General features: G+C 46.1%; 1 protein-coding gene across 12 annotated transcripts in view; it reads left to right on the top strand.

Moving 5' to 3' along the window:
• Positions 1 to 19,435, top strand: part of LOC138299112 (zinc finger protein ZFP2-like) — a 193,739-nt gene that overhangs the window by 79,220 nt on the left and 95,084 nt on the right. For 11 of the 12 annotated variants that reach the window (XR_011204712.1, XR_011204714.1, XM_069237204.1 and 8 more), the window contains one exon: positions 5,841 to 5,942. The exons of the other annotated variant lie outside the window; for it this stretch is intronic. Coding sequence is in view for 9 of the 11 variants with exons in the window: in XM_069237204.1 (XP_069093305.1) it covers positions 5,841 to 5,942 (102 nt within the window). In the remaining 2 variants the exon portion in view is untranslated. The remainder of the gene's footprint in view (positions 1 to 5,840; positions 5,943 to 19,435) is intronic. 12 annotated transcript variants of the gene reach the window in all.

Here is a 19,435-nt window from a genome sequence, read left to right as displayed (position 1 = left end):
TCTCAGGATAATCATGGGGATAAAAGTAAACACAAAGATCCTTCTTCAGGTCGACAACACTCCTCTGGGGGTGGGGATAAATCATCTTGCTCTTCTTCTCACTCTACACACAATAAAAAGCCCTGGTGCTATGAGTGCAGAGGTAGAGGCCATAGGCCAGGGTATAAGTCCTGCCCAGGTAAAGGCCCTGAGCACACAACCACTAATACATCAAGCTCTAGTGCCCCTAGCAGTAGTGATAATAGTGGTGGCATTACTGTCAATAGTCAAAGGGTGTAGTTGAATTCACTTTTGGGTCCATCATAGAGACTGGGCTAGACACACCCAAGACAGTTTCTGTCACACTTGGTGGCATTGGCCTTGCCACCTTGGCTGCTTGTCCCCTTAGCATGGACGAGTACAAGCAGTCAATTGTAATAAATGGTGTTGAGGCCCAGGCCTACAGGGTCACAGGTGCCAGAATCACTTTGATGACTGAAAACTTGGTGTCACCTGCACAACACCTCTTTGGACAGACGTACCAGGTTACTGATGTTAACAACTCCGCTCAGTCTCTCCCCTTAGCTGTAGTGCAACTTAGCACTTAGGTGGTGGTACACTTAGCTTACCTGTAGACTGTATCTTAGGTAATGACCTAGAGGCCTCCGGTTGGGCTGAGGTAGAGTTTAGGATCCATGCTGGGTAACCCTGAGGAATTGCTTCCTCTTATTTCAGTTGAAATGAAAAAGCAAAGGAGAGAAAAAGGCCTGAAATCTCGGGATCCCTCTCCACCAACTGGTAAAAAGGGTATCAAAGTATCCCTTTCCCACCCTACCACTAAGGATACCATTCCTGTGGTGGTAGAAACTTCTCCTGAGGTGGAACCTGTACCAAGGGAGCCCTCAGTTTACACAGCTGGACCCCCAGAGGTAAAAGTACCTCTCTATGGAACCACTAGACCAGCAAAATTTCACAGTTTTAGTAAATTTGGAGCAAACCTCCAGCCCTTCCAGAGAAACTTTAGTGCAGCAGCCCTGCACTACCTCTGAACACTTAGGACAGCAGCCCTGTCCTAGTGGAGAGCTTATAGGACAGCAGCCCTGTCCTGCTCCAACCCAAGAGAAACAGCAACCCTGTGTAGGAAAGTACCATCTTTCTTGGCATGTTACCCCCAATTTCAGCCTATTTGTCAGTATGGTTTGCCTGACTCACTGGGATCCTGCTGGCCAGGACCCCAGTGCTCATAGTTTGTGGCCTAATATGTGTGTTGTCAGTAGTGCTTAACTGTGTCCCTGAAGTTCTGCTAACCAGAACTCCAGTGCTTATGCTCTCTCTGCTTCCAAATTAGTCACTATAGTTCAGTGACTTCATATTCCAATTGGCACACTGGACCCCCCCTTATAAGTCCCTAGTATATGGTACCTAGGTACCCAGGGCATTGGGGTTCTAGGAGATCCTTGTAGGCTGCAGCATTCCTTTTGCCACCCACAACGAGCTCAGGCAAAGCTTTCTTCAGGACTACCATTGCAGCCTGAGTGAAATAGTGCCCACACTATTCCACGCCATTTTCACTGCACTTAAGTAACTTATAAGTCACCTAAATGTCTAACCTTCATTTACTGAAGGCTAGGTGCAAAATTACTAAGTGTGAGGGCACCCTTGCACTAGCAAAGGTGCCCTCACGTTCTCCAGGGCCAATTCCCCAGACTTCGTGAGTGCGGGGATACCATTACACGTGTGCACTGCACATATGTCAATACATATAAGTAGCTTCAATGGTAACTCCGAATATGGCCGTGTGAGGTGTCTAAGATCATGGAATTGTCCCCCATTCCAAATCTAGTATTGGGGGGGGCAATCCCATGCACCCTGGGGGATCCACCATGGGCCCCCAGTACTGCCAAACCAGCTCTCTGAGGTTTCCACTGCAGCCCCAGCTGCTACCACCTCACAGACAGGTTTCTGCCCTCCTGGGGACTGAGAAACTCAATCCCAGGAAGGCAGAACAATGCATTTCCTTTGGGAGGAGGGTGTTATACCCTCCTCTTTGGAAATAGGTGTTACAGGCTTGGGAGGGGTAGCCTCTTGGTTCTGTCAAAAAGCCTTGGGGTAGACTTGAAATATGTAGACCACATATATTAGAAAGGTAGGTACATAATATACCCCTCCTTTTACTGACCCTGTTTGTTACCTTATCGCCATTAGGCCATGAATTAAAATATATTTTTCCCTGAGAGGCAGGTATTTTTATTTCTTCTTTAAGCACAGTGGATTATAAAAAAGGTGCTGCCATGTAATTCGCCAGTCGCAGCATGCCTCGTTCTGTAGCGGAATGGGAAGGACACAATGATGAAGCATGCCACCAAGGGCTAACCCTGGTGGGTGAGGGTTTTCAAAGGAAACCAAGAAGTTTTCCAACTTTGTATGGAGGATTAAACATGTAGGTTAGGGCTGGGTTTCTGTTTGGTTAATATATATAGGCTATTTAGGAGGATAAGCCCTTGCCCAGGTCTTCCTCCTCACTACCTCTTATGTTCTGAAGCCCTTTTACTGTATCCATAAAGATGTTAGCTTTCCATGAAATGCTTTGAATCTAGAAATATACATTATTTACTGGACATACAGAGCTAAACCTGAGCAGGAAAGAAAATAGTGCTGAGGAAATAGCTAAAAGGCACCAGAGCCTTCATTCTTCAACAGTTGAAGAACATTGCATTATTAGTTATGGATCTAGAATGATAAAATATCTGTATTTTCTTTAAAAATTACTGTTAATGCGTCTCTGGGTGGAAAAGTTCAAATCTGTGTTGTATACAGTATAATACCAGGTACCAGTAGAGAAGTGTGGCACAATGGTTAGAACGGCAGACCCTGATGCAGAGATCTGGCCCGGGACCAGGGTTCAATTCCCACCTCGGTGGGTCTTGGGCTCAATTCCCTTGGACCAGATAATTCTCACCTCGGTGCCTAATCCAATTAATCGGTCCCACTCTGTAACTCTAGGCAATAGCTTGCTTAATCTCCACAATGGCCCTCACAGCGCTTGGATGCCTGGCTTCACCCTGGGACTGTCCAGGAGTGGGTGCCTCACAGGGAAAAGCCAGGAGGGGTTCCACAGCGGTATGCATACAGTGCCTTGAGACCCTAACAGGTGAGTAGTGCGCTATACAAGTGCGAAGTTTATAGTTTTATAAAATGTCTGCCTTCTGCTGGAATTCAGAGACTATAAAACCCTAGATTTTGAAGCAGTTGGGTGTTCATAATAAGGCATTAACAACATCTGTTTTTTCGTCCATCACTAAAAGAGAAATATGTCATCAAGCCACTTCCCACTTGGAACATGATAACCTTTTGGAAATTATCTTCATGTTTAGTTACGGATGAGAAGTATGTGTCTCATTTAGGGATGAGTAGTAACGGACTATCCACCAAAAATGGTGGATATACTTTCTGTCCACTTTTGTGTTTCTCCGTTCTCATTTAGAATACAGGCAAATGCTCTCTTCCCAATGTCAGAACCACCGCCACCAAATCCACCACAAGGAATACTCATGAGCAGATCTGGCACAGGTGGTAAATATAGCAGAGGATCCATCGAAATTAAGTGTAGCCCACTCATTGCCATTTCCATTAGCTTACCTTTAGTCCGACATTGCTATAAAATTCATTGCGCTTCCAGACAGAAACCCTTTTGAAATGTCATCCACAAATAACGAGTTACGTGGGCCCTGGAGATGGATCTCCACCTTAGAGGTCTATAAATGACACTATAACACAGTAACCTGACAGAGATGTATTTTCTTCCCAAAGCACTATTGCCGTGCAGGTGGGAGCCCTATTGGGGTAAAAACGCCTCCCACAGCAGTGGGCAACTTTTAAGTTTTGTGGCCTATCTGCTGATGGTGTGTCACCAATGGTGCCTCCTCCACAACGGTGTTTCGTTAGCCGGGCTGTCAAACTTTAAATAACCCCATAAGCGCAGTAGTCAGCAGTCAGGGTAGGGGTGGGTTGGTCCAGTCATCACAGTACCTTGTGTGATTACAGACAGTTGTAATGCCGATAAATCCTACACCACTCTACCTACTCTCTGTTTGGGCAGGACTGCTTAAGCTGACCATGACCAGACTAATCAGTATTGTGCACTGGATTTATATTTATTCAAGCATTAGTGTATCATTACATTTAACATAAGAAAGTCATCTGATTTGGGTTGAATGTAAGTAATCACATCTACCCCTGGGGAACTGACATTCATGGGTATTTAGTTTGAGCTTCAATAATCCTTTTTTTATTCCCTAAGCGATCCTCTCTTCCCCTGTGCTAAAAAATGTACGTATTGAGTTCTCGAGATGTTCACTCCTTTGCTTTATTTATCACCAGTATGAAAGAAATGTCCCAACTTCATTGTTGTTGATCAGTGCAGTAGCCTGGTTTCATGTAAGCAATACATACCTATGGAAGCTATGTTAATATCTTTGCTCTGCAGAGAGGACTCATTTTGTTTACAAATGATTGATTTTCCAGTTCTAGGGTCTTCAACAAGAGTCTCAGATACTGAGGGAGGTAGATGACATAGGAAAATAAAATAAACCTGTTAACCATTATATATAGTTAGTAAATAGGCTGAGCATTACGCTAAAGATGGAGCGGTTTACATGACCCGATGCTATCTGTGTAAGGTTATTTAACCCTACTATTGGTAAACAAGTATATATCACAAACGATTATGGTGCACACCTGGAACGGAAATGCCACCCTCAGTATGATAATAAATAAGGTATGGTATGTGCCTCACACATACAGACAAGTCTGTTTATTGGCCCATGTAGGCATTAATGAGCTGGGTTTGGATGGTCAAGGGTATTTTTCAAAGTGCTTTGCTGATCTTTGGCAAAACGTGTAATACTGTTTCATATATTTCCATGCATGTTGACTGGCTGTTGCTCAGTGCTTGATTGTTGGCGTCTCTTTTTGCCATACACAGGAGGACCAGGAAGCAGGGCTCACAGTTACCGGTGGAGGGCTGGATATAATCCACGACCTAGATGCATGCTGTCTATGAACTGCAGCATGGTCTGAAGCCTTATTGGTAGCAGTGCAGGAGTCACTTTGTGTTAATTTGCAGTCGGATGACAGTTGCCTTTTCTGTGATCTTTTGCAGGAGATGCAGATGTTGTTAGCACAGTAGTTACTGATATTATTGTTTTCAATGGTGGGAAGATAAGTCAAGTTTTATGTGCTATGTGGATATACTGTACTATTTTTAAATGTGATCCGTGTGTGCGTGATCCTTGTCAATGATAATCAAAAGTCTATTTGATTTGAAATAATTTACTCTAATTGAGCTGTTCTTGATTTTTTTGTGTTTTACCTTTTCTCATTCCATTTCACTAACTTCTGTAGAGGTTTAGCCTTGAAGTTCTACTATCGAAGTTTGAGTCACGTTTTACCATCATAGTGGCAGTAACTGACCTATTGCATGAGATATCGCGCAGTGCTTAGCTGCCGAACAGCCTCATGTCATGTTGACTCCTTTATCTAATTTATTTTCCTTCTGCGCTTTGTTTTGGCACTTTCCCCATTAAAAGTCTGTGGTTTAAATTTTAGCCATTGAAATTACGGTTTGCCAAATCCCAAGGATATTCTGAAGACTTCATAGACAACAGAGATCTGCTTGGAAGCTACAGTGCTGCCACCTTTGGGGTTGCTTACCTCTATGTTGTTCCTATTAACCTGTGAAAGAATGACAACCAGAACGCTACAAGGGGATGGACTCACTACCAGCGATGACCAAGCTATCACAATACTAATGGTACAATAGTTAGTATTTAGAATGTGATTACTATTTTTTCACCTTGTAGAGCCTTCATATCCAAATTGTGACAATGCTTTGATGATGGAACAAGAACATGATTCGAGTCAACATGACACCAGAGAGGAAACAAGCAATCATTTCACTTCAGGTAAAATACAAGGGAATAGAAAGTTCTAGAGATACAAGGAGAAGCAGATCTTTATGTACAGCAAAGCATCAGAACACTGTTTTAACTGGATTACATCTAAAGCTGCTCCTCACAGGAATAGTCATAGCCATGTTTCAGTGAGGACATCTTTAATAGTCAGCCTCTGACTAATAACACACCCACTTAAACCACTGTATGGGGCTAGGAAAATGGAGGTCAATCGCAAAGTTCTCTCAATAGCTATTTTGGATTTTATTTGTATATATTCCCCCTCTTTGTAGATTGCGTGCTTTGCATGATGTTTGCAAGTTTTGCCATGACATGGGTTTCTCTGGGTGGTAGAGAGTCCTTCCAGCACATTTAAGCTGTACAAATGCTGCTTGAGGTGATGAAGATAATTGGATATTCCTTAGCTACAAAAAGCTGGATGTACTCTGGGCGTGACTCTGACAGTAGTCTGATGGGTGTCTCGTGATTGCTCAGGCGGAGGTGCTGAATGACAGCAGTATTACTTGGCTGCAAATGTATAGTCAGTTGGGTTCTGCTACTGGGTGGGTGTACATCTTTTCATCTCTCTTTTGCATGAGTGTGTGTGTGTGTGTGTGTAAGTAGTTGGTAGCGAGAATAGCCACATCGGTATTTAGACGTATTGTCAGGATAAGCATCAGGAGCAACCCTAGGCCGGAGATAGACCTACTTGATAAGCATGCCTTACTAGCTGCATTCTAGGGTTTATGGGTGAGGGTAGCCTACCTCCTGTTCACCCAGGTTGAGAGTGAAGGAGGTAAATTTCAAATGTGTCTGCAGGTTCCTACCTGTTCTTTCCACATTTACTCCCTTGCCCATCCTTGTATGGTCCTGTGCCCTCTTGTTCTTGGTAGGATGTTAACTGTCTAGGTTTGTCGCTAGCTTGCCCTCCTAACTAGAAATATAGGAGAGATCCACAGACCCTGTGTTGTAATATGTGGACCCCTGAACACGTACCATTGAATGAGACTGAGATTGAATCTTGTGTGCAGATTTCCATGGTGTGTGACGTGATCGTCTGGCGGATCTAGGTTGAGTTTAAAATACCCAGGTAGGTTATACCTAATATGAATATGTTGGTTACCATAAGTTATGTTTGGTAATCAACCTTTCTTGGCACAGCTTTGAGTTGGGAATGTATTCAGTCGAAATTGTTATTTCTCTCTATACAAAGTGGAAGCACTGTTTTCTGCTTCATCTCACAGGGTAGAGCCGGAGAACAGATAGCAAACTAGAGCCTGTGGGTGTGGGGATCCACACTATACTCTGGTTCAGTGCCAATACACTAAGCCCTGTTCTATGTACAGATAAGCCCTCTCATGTACCAACACAGTTGCTTCTTCCTGGCTACGCCAATGGGGATGAAGTGAACTACCCTAATCCCACATAACCCAGTTATGCGCTTTGGGTAACCAGAGTTGGTCAAAGGTTTACCACATAAAATATACCCGACGGATGCAAAAGTGGGCTTATGCACAAGGCATTCCATTTGGAATGGTTACCCACACTGATTCATTGATTATGTTTGTTCTTGGATGGATGTGCATGTTTGTTGCCTCAAGAAATCATTGAGCCACTGTGTCGTAGACCATCAATAGGTAGTCCAGAGGGCATGAATGCTATGCTTCACTATGTCCTATGAAATACCAGTGCCTGCTTCAACTACTACAGGTTTTAGCGTGTTGCTCAGTGGGTTAAATGTTCGCCCTGCAATGGAGAGTGACCTGCGGGTCGCAGATCAAATATGGGGGAATGCCGACTCAGTTTCCAATCTTTAACATACAACTTGGTTGCTCCAGAGTTCACTTCCAGACACTGGCGATTTTCATCCAAAAGACACACAAGTGGGGACACATACCCACACACAAACACAAAAAGACAGACCCTAGCAAATAGAACCAGATGTAGGGATCCACCCATGACACACACACAGGAAGAAGCTGTCTTCAGCGGCATTTTGTAATTATAAAGGCACCAAGCAGACCATCCGACACAATCCAACCCTACATTTTGTTAATATAAGACCATAACACACCACACCACACCTCTAGAACTGTATCTTACTGCAACAAACCACCACCCAACACCACAGCACACATTACTACTCCACATCACACCATAACATACCAATTCACAACACAGCATATCCCACCATCATCATATACACACACACCACCAGACCACATCATCCCATTACACATTATACTACAGTTAATCACACCATGGCATCAATCATCTTATCAATCACACTTTATATTTATATTCCAAATTGTGCAACACACCTTCCAACATGCAACACACTATATGACACAATATCAAATGACCCTCTTCCACTATAATCCTCAACCAGAAATGATGTGAGGTAACAGGAATCACAGGGATAATTAAAGCAGATATGTGAATACACTGCTTTGCCCACATTATCCTGCCTCTCCAGATTAGCTTAGTCACATACTTCTGTCATGTGCTCCCTTCCATTCCTTTGGCCCCAAATCATTAACCCCCTTACACTCCCTTTCAAAGTACTCTCTCATGTTGTTACAAACTCTTCAGCCTCACTGGGGTCTACCCAGAACGCTTACAATATTATGCTTCCTCTTGCCTTACTGTTGTTGGTCCGTGTCCCAACACTCTTTTTTTACGAAATTGCTTGACTGCCTAACGATCAAGCTAATCACCCTCTTTCTTACATCTCATAATTTATCCTAACACATCCTGTTCACTGAGATGACACTGGCACAAACGTCCAACTTCCACCACACATCCCACCATAACAATCTCTCTCCTTTACTCATCTCCTTGACTACTCAGAAAGTATACAGTACTGACATTAACCCATCACGATATTGTCTCCCTGGACACCAGGGTGCTCACTCGACTGATTCTCTTTCAGCCAACCTGATCACTCCTCTGTCTTTTGGTAATATGCACCTAAGGGTGGATACCCCACGATTCTATCTGGGCCTTTTTGTCTTTTGATTCCACACCACCCCCATCAGGAACATCATCTCTTCTTTTGTCTTTTATTATCAGCTATCGCCCAACAATATACACCTTTATCTTCTTCCAATGTTTTAATCAAAAACATTTGATTGTTTTCTAGCTAACCAACATTGAGTGGACCTGTCACTCCCTTGTTCGAAATCCCCCTACTCCCCTTCTCAGCAGTCTCTGCCAACCACTCACTCTCTCCCTGCCCTAGAAACCTCGGAGTGTAGCAGCTCTTCTTTTAGGCTGATGTTATTTACGCCCACCACTGTTATTGTTGTTATATTTAAACTACCTAGCTGCCAAGATTTAAATTTTTTCGTGATGTCAGTTAAATTATTTGTGACGTTTCAGTGCATTGTGTGGCATTTTGAGTGACACTTTATAGCAACTGGAACAAAACATTTGACATAACTGTCAGAAAGTACACCTAACATAGTTGCGCACTGTTCTACAAACTGCATTAAAACAGCTCACAGGTCACTGTGGCACCCCTTTTCTAACATGACTTGAGCTTCTTTGCAGAAAAGGTATATTCATCCCACAGTGCACCTTTTGGCCCTGTGCTGGTGTAAGATTTCACATCAGACCTGTCCAAAATAAATATTCATAGCAACTATGAGTGACTGTCCGCTGTGGCTGCCCATGGTGTTTTCAGATGTGGACCAATCAAACTAGCCTCTCAGAAGCTCTTTATCTTTGAGCACAAGCACCTTGAGCTCCACACACTTCCAAAAGAGAGCCAGGGAAATGAGGGACCTTGTTTTCCCTGTGGGGGTGGGTAGATCTAGATTATAATTTAGAGTTGGATGGCAACAGAAAATCCTGTTTTATAGAAAGTGCTAAAACTGGAGGATAATCTTTGGAGATAATTCCTTCACCATACCATCCCTATTGTGAGGGAAATTCTGCCTCTAGATTCTTCTCCTGATTCAGCACTTCCTCTACGAATGAAAGGGTTTTCCAGTACTGTACCTCAAAATCAGATCACTAGACTGTTGGAATTCAAAGGAGCTTAGATAGTGCATGGGCACCGTCCATTCTTTTCTTGTTGTTACAGACCATTAATATCCTGTTGCCTTCTGTACTTCCTATCATCACCTTTCACTTTGCCATTCACTCCACTCTCCCATTTTCACCTCCTTACTCTATTCTTTCACTTCTCACCATCCTCTATTCAGTCTCTCTCTTTTTTCTAAATCTCGAGTTCTCTCCTCTTCTACACTTAACTTTTTACTCTCTCTATCTTTGCCCTCCATCCATCCATCCCCTTTCTTTCCTTTCCTCTTTCCTCTCTGCTTTGTCTCCTCCATGAAATCTGCAGGCTATTAATATACTAAACCCAGTAGAGAAATCTCATAGTTCATGTTGATTCGAAGTGCAGAGGGGAGTTAGATGTGGGAATAGATACAGGGTTAACAAATATGAATTAGCTAACAACTTTGGTGGTTTTATGGCTCTTCAAAACACTTGGCAGACAGACACAGTTTCTAGCTTACTAGTGATAATTTGAGTTTAATGCAAACCTGTCAAGGGGGAGTACACTTAAAGTCGTGGTCGAATAAGCAGCATTTTCATATTTCCTCTTTGCTACAGAAACGTGGCAGGAAAATAAAACTTTACTCAGGGACGTGCCATTGCTTTGTTGGAATTAAATCTTTAGTTGTTGCCAAGAAATTAGCATTACTGCAATGTTTCAGTGGTCTTGAAAGGGTTAAAAATTAGATACATCAAAACCGTTAGTCTGCAAACAACCTTCAAATCGTGGTTTAGAGTCTGACTGTAAATCTAGATTAAAAAATAAAAGCCACCCCCATTGGACAAGAAAGCTTTTAGCTCCAGTTATCCATTTGGAGTCTCTGCTACCATTGTTTGATCTGCAGACTCTATAGAAAATGGTACTAATCCTTTAAAAAATACCCACACAGACTACGGCCAACCCATCCTATATATGTGTGAAGGCAAAGCGGATTTGTCAGTCTGCAGCAGGTTAGCATTTGTTTTTTGCAATATAACACTTTTTGGACCTCCCCTAGAACAATCCGTAACTCACACAACAGCTACACAAAGAGAACATCACCTACCACATTTCTGCTGATAGCACCAGCTCTATGTGAACATTTTCTCCAGGGAAGATATCATCCGGCTCAACAACACACTAACTATAACCCAAAACTGGCTAGCACATTACCACCTCAAATTAAGCTTCCTGAAAGCTGAAGTCCTTTTTATCTCACCACCCAACACCACCACATCCATATCAAAATAGATCCACCACTTTGACGCCCTCAAGTGCAAACCAACCACAGCTGAGTCCCACTGAATAACCCTGTTATGCCGCGACGCTCCCCGCGGCCGCGGGCTCCGGTTACCGCAGCGCGGCACGTTTATTCTGCCGTGGCCGGCGCCCGGGTCGCCGAGAGCGCCGCGGCCGACGCTCAGGTCGCGGGAGTTGCCGCGGCCCGGGCGGGAGCCATGGAGGCTCCAGGGAGCCGGTCTAGGGGTCGCGGCACTCGCCGCTTGCCCTATTTTAAGTTCTGCCGTAAAGGCAGAAGCGGCAGAGCCTGAGACCCCGGGGGGGTTCAGGCATGGCCGCATCAGCGCTGTTTGCGCTTAACATTCTTCTTGCATGTCCTTTTCCTGCCAACCACTTACCGATGTTCCTGGATCAAACCGAACCCTTACACTTGGGGTACTTTATACTTGTCTCTCTTCTTCCCAGCATGCTGACCACTTCCTGTCTGCCCAGCATGCATTGTTAAACACACATACCTCATTCACTATTGTTGTCTTCTCCCCAATCCAAGATGGTGGTGTTCTACTTCCTGTTTCTTACTTCCTGTCCAGGGGTATATAAGGGGATTCCAACTGCTTGTCCATTGCGTTGCAACACTCCTTGGTGGTAGTCACGCTCCGATTGATCTTCTCCTGCGAATCCTGTCTGTTCCTGTCCTGCCTTGTTTTCCAGTCTTCCTGATCCTCGATCCTAACGCCCTGGTGTCCTCCTTTCATTTCAGGGAGTTCCTGTGGAGGTTTTTTACCCTACTGGGGTTTTTCCTCTGGGACTCCTTCTGGAGGGCACGGACTGTAGTGGTTTGCTCATACCAAACAGCACCGTGGCTACTGGAAGGGGTCGCCCCTACCTCGGCCAGAGCAGAACCTACCGGAACAAGGATCGTTCCCCTACGCCTCTCAGCTTCGACGGTAAGACCATTGAAAACCGTGACAAACCCTGGTCAAACACCTTAACAGTTAAGCTCACATTAGTGTATCCACTTTCTGCGCCACTCACCAACCCTACATGCTCAAAAAATGATGAAGCAGTTCATGCTGCCTTCAGATTTCAAGACCATTGTTCAGTCTCTAGCAGTATGTAAGCGGGACTGTGGGAGTATGACCCTGACTGGGTTACCAAAATCACAAATCGCTCTACTTAAGGCAAGTATCTGATAGAGATTTCTAGTTGCAGATTTCTTACCTTAGAATTTCCCCCAGGCATCTGTCTGAATTCAGAGAGTTTTCTTGAGTGGTACCTCTGCGCGCCTTTAGGTGGCATCGGTCGACTTCTCGTCTGGCGTTGTCATATTGTTCGCCGGTTATGACATTGCGGGCCATATTTAGGCTTCACCCCTGCGCACTGACGTCAGTTCTTTTCTTTCTGCGCCAGCCTACGAGCAGATCTGAAGAAGAGTTGCCCTACAGTCACTTTTTGACTGGCTTCTTTTGGACTTTTGTCAAAGATGTTTTGACATTCTGGTGTGTCGAGATGTCGTCAGGGAAGACTGGCTTCAAACCCTGCGACTCCTATCATCGAATGATGTACGTGGCGGATCCGCATTCCATGAGTCTTTGGTGTTTGGAGCATGACCACAACCCGAAGTCGTGTTCCGAGTGCCGGGTCATAACCCCAAGGCTTTAAGGGAGCGGTCCCTTAAGCTTCTTGTGGCCTGGCGCTCAGCTCTGTCGCTCCCGGACTCGGTCGAGAGGAAGGTCCGAGACTGCTCGCAGAGCCCACACGCTTCATCTCATTCAAAATCTTTGGGTAAGCATAGGAAGTCGTCAAAGAAGAGCAAACATTCTTTGTCTTCACCTTGTCGGTCAGATGATGCGACACGGGAAAAGGAGCGTCGTCGCTCTAGGCCTCTGTCATTGGATCCTACTGCTGGGTTGACTCTGCGCCTCCACAAGTTTCCTGGAGCCAGAGCCACCCCTGCCCAACTTTGGGAGTTCTATGAGGTCATGCGCCTCATTTTTTGGCAGTCCAACCCTGCTGGTGCACCTTTGGGACAGGCAGGCCAGAAGGGGCCCTCCTGGGTTTTGCGCCAGAGGCCTTGGCTTAGGCTCCGGAGGGCACCCAAGGATCTGTTTCTGGATCGGGAACGGATCTTCCCCGACGCCGGTGCAGACGTCGACACTCCTCGCGCCACCCGGGCCCACGGTCGGCGTCAATCCCATACTTGCTGACTCCGACATGAAGCCGGACCAGTGTCACTTTACGCCAATTCAGCGGGGATCTTATTCCCTAGGTTGATTCCTGACCCTTATTCTTATGGGTAAAGGTATGGTGAAAGTATGGAGGGGTTGCTGGACCCTTCAGAATACTAGTTTGATGACCTCATGGACTGGGCTTAGGGCCTGGGTGAAGCCAGTGGTCTAGACAATTCCCCTTAAGCTGGCATGCTTTCTCCCCCTACCGTGGCTATGGAGTAGGGGCATCGTATTCACTGGTGAGGAGGAGAGCAGCCGAGGTCCTTGGCCTCGAGCTGCCTTTTGTGGCCATCAGGACCAACCTCCTGACTGAAGTGCTTCAGCCTGGGGCTTCCTCTTCTGAACCTCTCTTGCCCTTCAATGAGGCCCTCTCTGATGTCCTGCTCGGGACTTTGTCCAAACCAAGCACAGGGGCTGCTGTTAATAGGACAATCGCCCGCCACCATAGGCCTGCGCCTCATGACCCAGTAATCCCCATCCTTGAGAGCATGGTTATCCAGGGCTCTACATCCCCAGGTGCATTCCCTTCCCACCCCCGGATAGGGAATGTAAAAGACTGAATTAGCTTGAGAAGAAAATGTTTCCTTCCCCCAGTCTGGCATTGCGGTCCGTGAACACATACTTTATAGGACACGGTTCCGCAGGTGCTGTCACAGGTCCCGGGGGAGGCCCGGACCATTCTCTCCAAAGCTGTCGCTGATGGGAGAGATGCAGCTAAGTTCACGATACAATGTGGACTGGATACGACAGACTCACTGAGTAGATCGGTTGTTTTCGGCGGTGGCCTTGGGATACCACGCTTGGTTGAGGACGTCTGGCTTTTTGGGGGATGTCTAAGCTGCGGATGTGCCCTTTGATGACACCCGTGTCTTCGGAGACAAAGCGGACTCGGCGCTCGAGAGCTTTAAGGAGTCCCAGGCCATGGCTCGGTCCTCGCAGCTACCCCTCGCCCCTCTGTCTGCTTTTCGCCCCTTTTGTGGCTACGGAAGGGGCGCCCATCCATGTCCCTTTCTCTCAAGCCACTGTGCCGCACATGCTGCCCAGTCTCTGCGTGGCCGGGGATGTGAGATCCAACGTCCTTGTGGATCAGGGAGCCAGCGATCTGCCCAGTCCACCACCCCTCCCGCTGCAGCCTCCAAACCTTCCCAGTCTGACACTTCCCCAACAGGGACCAGTTGGAGGCAGTATTTGGCATCACCTGCCCCGCTGGAAATACATCATGTCAGACAAGTGGTTTTTGCAAATAGTCCAAAGGTGCTACTCCCTCTTCTTTGAGACTACCCCTCCATCCAAGCCACTATCCTACGATCGGATGACAGAGGATCACTTGGCACTTCTTCGCGAGGAGGTTACGGCTCTCTTGGCCAAGGGAGACACAGAGAGGGTCCCTGTGCCAGAAGTAGGTCATGGTTGTTATTCCCGCTACTGTCTGGTCCCCAAAAAGGACAAGGGCCTACACCCTATCCTAGACCTCCAGTCCCTCAATCTCTTCAAAATGCTCACTCTGGCTTAGGTCTTCTCTTCCCTTGACCCAGGAGACTGGGTAGTAGCATTAGAATTGCAGGACGCATATTTTCATATTCCTGTCCTGCCCGTCCACAGATGTTATTTGCGATTCATAGTAGGCCACAAGCATTTTAAGTTTACCGTGCTCTCCTTTGGCCTTACCAGTGCCCCTTGGGTGTTCACCAAAGTGATGGCAGTGGTCGCAGCTTATCTGCGCAGGTTAGGGGTTTCAGTCTTCTCCTACCTCAATGACTGGCTTTTCAAGGCAGGCTCAACCCAGGTTGTAGTCTCCCACCTTCAAACTATGGCAGACCTCCTGCAGTCGCTGGGTTTCACTATAAACATGCCGAAGTCACACCTGACTCCCTCTCAGACACTCCCTTTCATTTGAGCTGTTCTGGACACAGTGCAGTTTGGGCCTATCCCCCTGAGCCACGAGTCTAGGATATTAAGGGTATGATACCGATGCTTCAGCCTCTTTCCTGGATTCGGTGAGAAGGACTCTAAGGCTGCTGGGCCTCATGACCTCCTGCTGGTGACACATGCCAGATGGCATATGTGGGCTCTGCAGTGGGACCTGAAGTTGGGCACAGCAACAGGGGAATCTCTCCGACATGGTCCAGATCTCAGAGGGAGCTGCGCAAGATCTGCAGTGGTTGTTTTTGAACCATGAGTGGGTCAGAGGCAGATCCCTCTCTCTTCCCCAACCAGATCTGAGAGTAGTGACAGATGCGTCACTTCTGGGATGTAGCAGCCACATAGGAGAGGCGGAGATCAGAGGCGTTTTGTCTCCGGCGGAGTCCGGGCTCCATATCATTCTTTTGGAGCTCAGAGTGATCAGGCTAGCATTTAAAGCATTCCTTCCCTCTCTCAAAGGGAAAGTGGTGCAGCTTTTCACAGACAACACCACTGCTATGTGGTACTGCAACAAGCAGGGCAGGGTAGGGCCGTGGACCCATAGTCAGGAGGTTCTGCGCCTCTATCATGGCTGGAACATCGGGGCATATCCCTGCTGGTTCAGCAAATGGCAGGCTCTCTGAACGCCAGAACGGATGAACTCAGCAATCAATGCCTGGTCAATTACAAATGGCGTCTTCATCCGGCGGTGGTGCAAGGTCTATTTCAATAGTGCGGAGGGCGTTGGTTGGGTTTGTTTGCCTTCGCAAAGCATGCGCAATGTCAGCTTTTGCACGTGGGAGTTTCCAGGGCGGCGCTTTTTGTCTCGAGTGGAACTCATGCCTTCTCCACACCTTTCCATCCATACCACTTCTGCACAGAGTTCTCAAGAAGATCAGGTACGCCAAGGCCCAAGTAATCCTCATGACTCCAGACTGGGCACGAAAAGTCTGGTATCTCTAGCTCTTGAGCATGGCCATTGATCCTTCACTCAGACTGCCCCTTCAGGAGGATCTTCTGTCACAACAGCAGGGGACGGTTCTCCACCCGAACCTGTCCAGTCTCCGACTTCTTGCATGGAGATTGAGCGGTGGCAGTTGGCAACTTTTGACCTTCCACGTGAAGTCTGTAATGTTATCTTGGCAGCCAGGCGTCCATTCACAAAAACCATATACGCCTGTTGTTGGAACAAATTTATGGCATGGTGTACAGATAAGTCTGTTGACCTCCTCTCTGCCCCTCTATCATAGTTTATTTTGTTTGTTCTTTCTCTAGCCCAGCAGGGCTCTGCTTTGGGCACTCTCAAGGGTTACTTGTCTGCCCTCTCAACTTTCCTGAGATTACCTGACCAACCCTGTTTGTTTAAATCTCCTATTGTAGGTAGATTCCTGAAGGGTCTTACCCATATGTTTCCTCCTTCTCCGTTCTCGATCAACTCTTTGTGGGTGATGAGGGTGCAAAGAAAGGTCGGGCAGTGCAGAAGAGTACCATCTCCACTTGGGTTGTTCTTTGCATATCAAATGTGCTATGCGTTGGCAACCCCCGGAGTGTTTACGTGCTCACTCCATTAGAGCAACAGCTGCAACCACTGCTTAGCTCACGGAGTTCCAGTCCTGAACATCTGCCAGGCAGCAACATGGGCATCATTGCACATGTTCACCAAACGCTACTGCCTGGACAGTCAGGTCTGAAGGGACGTTTCGGTCCTGCAGGGCATCCTAGTATGATTTTGGTTCGCAGACTCACCTCCAGGAATGGTATTGCTTGGATATCTATTCTAAGGTAAGAAATCTACAACTAGAAGACTCTATCAGATGAACAAGTTACTTACCTTTGGTAACAAATTATCTGGTAGAGACATATTCTAGTTGCAGATTCCTTACCGACCCACCCATCCTCCGTGCTCTGCAAACTGATTTCTATAGACAGGGCCTTCCTTTTCAGGGCCCTAGTTCTGATGTACCAGGGTCAGTGTTCTTCATGGCTTCATGCTTCTGGCATGGAAAGTCGTGAAAAGAAACTGATGTCAGCGCGCCGGGGTGGCACCTATATAGACCCACGATGTCATATCCGGCGAACACTATGCTAACGATGGAAGCAGAGCCGACTGACGCCACCTAATGGTGTGCAGGGGAACTGCTCTAGAAAAATCTCTGGATCCAGACTGACACCTGGAGAAAATTCTAAGGTAAGGAATCTTCAACTAGAATATGTCTCTAACAGATAATTCATTTCCAAAGGTAAGCAACTTGTTCGTTAATGCTGCAGCAAGACTGATACCGTGCACAGCGCTTCAACCATATTACTCCTTCACTCAAGACTCTCTTCTGGCTCCCTATCGAAGCCAGGATCCAGCTAAAAATTGTGTTCCTCGCCCACAAAGCCCCACTCTACGATACTCACTGATACCTCAAATAAAAGCTTACAATGTCAGCAATAGCTGCTCCTGTAGGAGTGCTAAATCCCTACATCTGGAATCCCAGAAATTCAGAAAGTTTAAGTCCTATTCTCATATTTTCTCCGGTCGACCTGAGAATATGGAACTTTCTTCCATCTGAGATCAGTACGAACACCTTTAAGATAGCCTTTAAGAAAGAAGGTAAAAACTGCTACACAACAGATTCCTTCTGGGTTCAAGGGTGAACCTAGGTCCTCTTGACCCTCTTAGATTGTAGCAGGAGTGTGTGCCTCGAAAACAATTCTTGTCTAGTATCATGGGCAAACAAACGTCTATATATGTATATATACTTTGATGAGGGATTTCATTTGCTCTGTAGCAGGATGGGTTGTACTTTGTACAGCACTCTGATACTTTTGGGACATGTTGGCTTCATGTTCGCACTCTATAAAACTCTCAAATAACTTTGGCACAATATACAAAGCTTATGACCTTACAATATTTATACCAATAAACAACAATACCTAAAAGCATGTATATGAAACAACAACTCATAATCAAATTAGTAAATGATAGTGCATTTATAGCCTTCTCTGCAAAATGGTAAGGGTATTGTGATATGTAAGATGATTTACAATACATTTTTGTAGTACTTTTATTGATTTTATAAATCAAGATAATCCACAATGCACACAGACAAAATTGCCGCCCAACAGTGTCTGGAAGTATTGCCCATTTAAAAAATATTGTTAGACATAATATTCTGGGTCCCCTCAAGCAGAGCCACAGACAGTTAACATTGAATCCTCCCATCCCCCAGAACACCCAGACAGGAAATACATTTTTTTTTCCCAAACCAAACCAAAACACAACAAAAAGAAGCAGCGATAGAACCTCAGATTTTCCACATCTAGTGATGCTAAAACCTTTCCCACTATCAGCCTTCCCCCTGTTAGTAGCTGTCCCATCAGAAGTGGTTTGTTCACTTTTGACCTGCCGGCGTCCCCTGTGTCTATTGTGCCACAAATGTTGCCTCTTTAGTCATTCCAGTGGCCAGAAAGTTTGACCCACTTTCGGGAGAAGCACGACCCTCACAGACAACCCTCCCAGCCTACATACACCAGTCCGTTTCATGATTCCACCCTTCTAACTGAGGTGTTTGATCCACCCCCCACATCATGGCAGTGTTCCTTTTGGAGGTCGCTCACCCCAACTTTAACCATTCACGATCCAACCAGAGCAAGTCCTTTTCCTCCCAGATATTCAAGACATTGTTTCGCCATTTGGGTGACAATCAGTTACCTCAGTAACTTTGTATTTTCGGACAGACTCAAATTGTGTGGTACCCGCATCCCTGCCTACAGTTGACACCTTCGATATCGCCGCCCTCAGTGCATGTCTAACCTGTAGGTAACGGTACACTTCCGTAGGCTTCAGTTGGTAGTGTCCCATCCTAGAAATTCTTATTAAGTCCTGTGTCTCAAAGCCTGAAAGGCGCCTCAGAGCTCCTAGTGCTGCCATGTCCCAAAGGGGCATGCCTTGTTGTAGGAAAATACCATCTTGCCTGGCATGTTACCCCCATATTTCACTGTATATATGTTGTTTTAGTCTATTTGTCACTGGGACCCTGCCAGCCAGGGCCCCAGTGCTCATAAGTGTGCCCTGTATGTGTTCCCTGTGTGATGACTAA

Source organism: Pleurodeles waltl, chromosome 1_2, assembly GCF_031143425.1.
Source record: "Pleurodeles waltl isolate 20211129_DDA chromosome 1_2, aPleWal1.hap1.20221129, whole genome shotgun sequence".
NCBI lineage: Eukaryota > Metazoa > Chordata > Amphibia > Caudata > Salamandridae > Pleurodeles > Pleurodeles waltl.
Note: the sequence above shows the minus strand (reverse complement) of the source record. Positions and strands in the feature narration are given on the sequence as shown.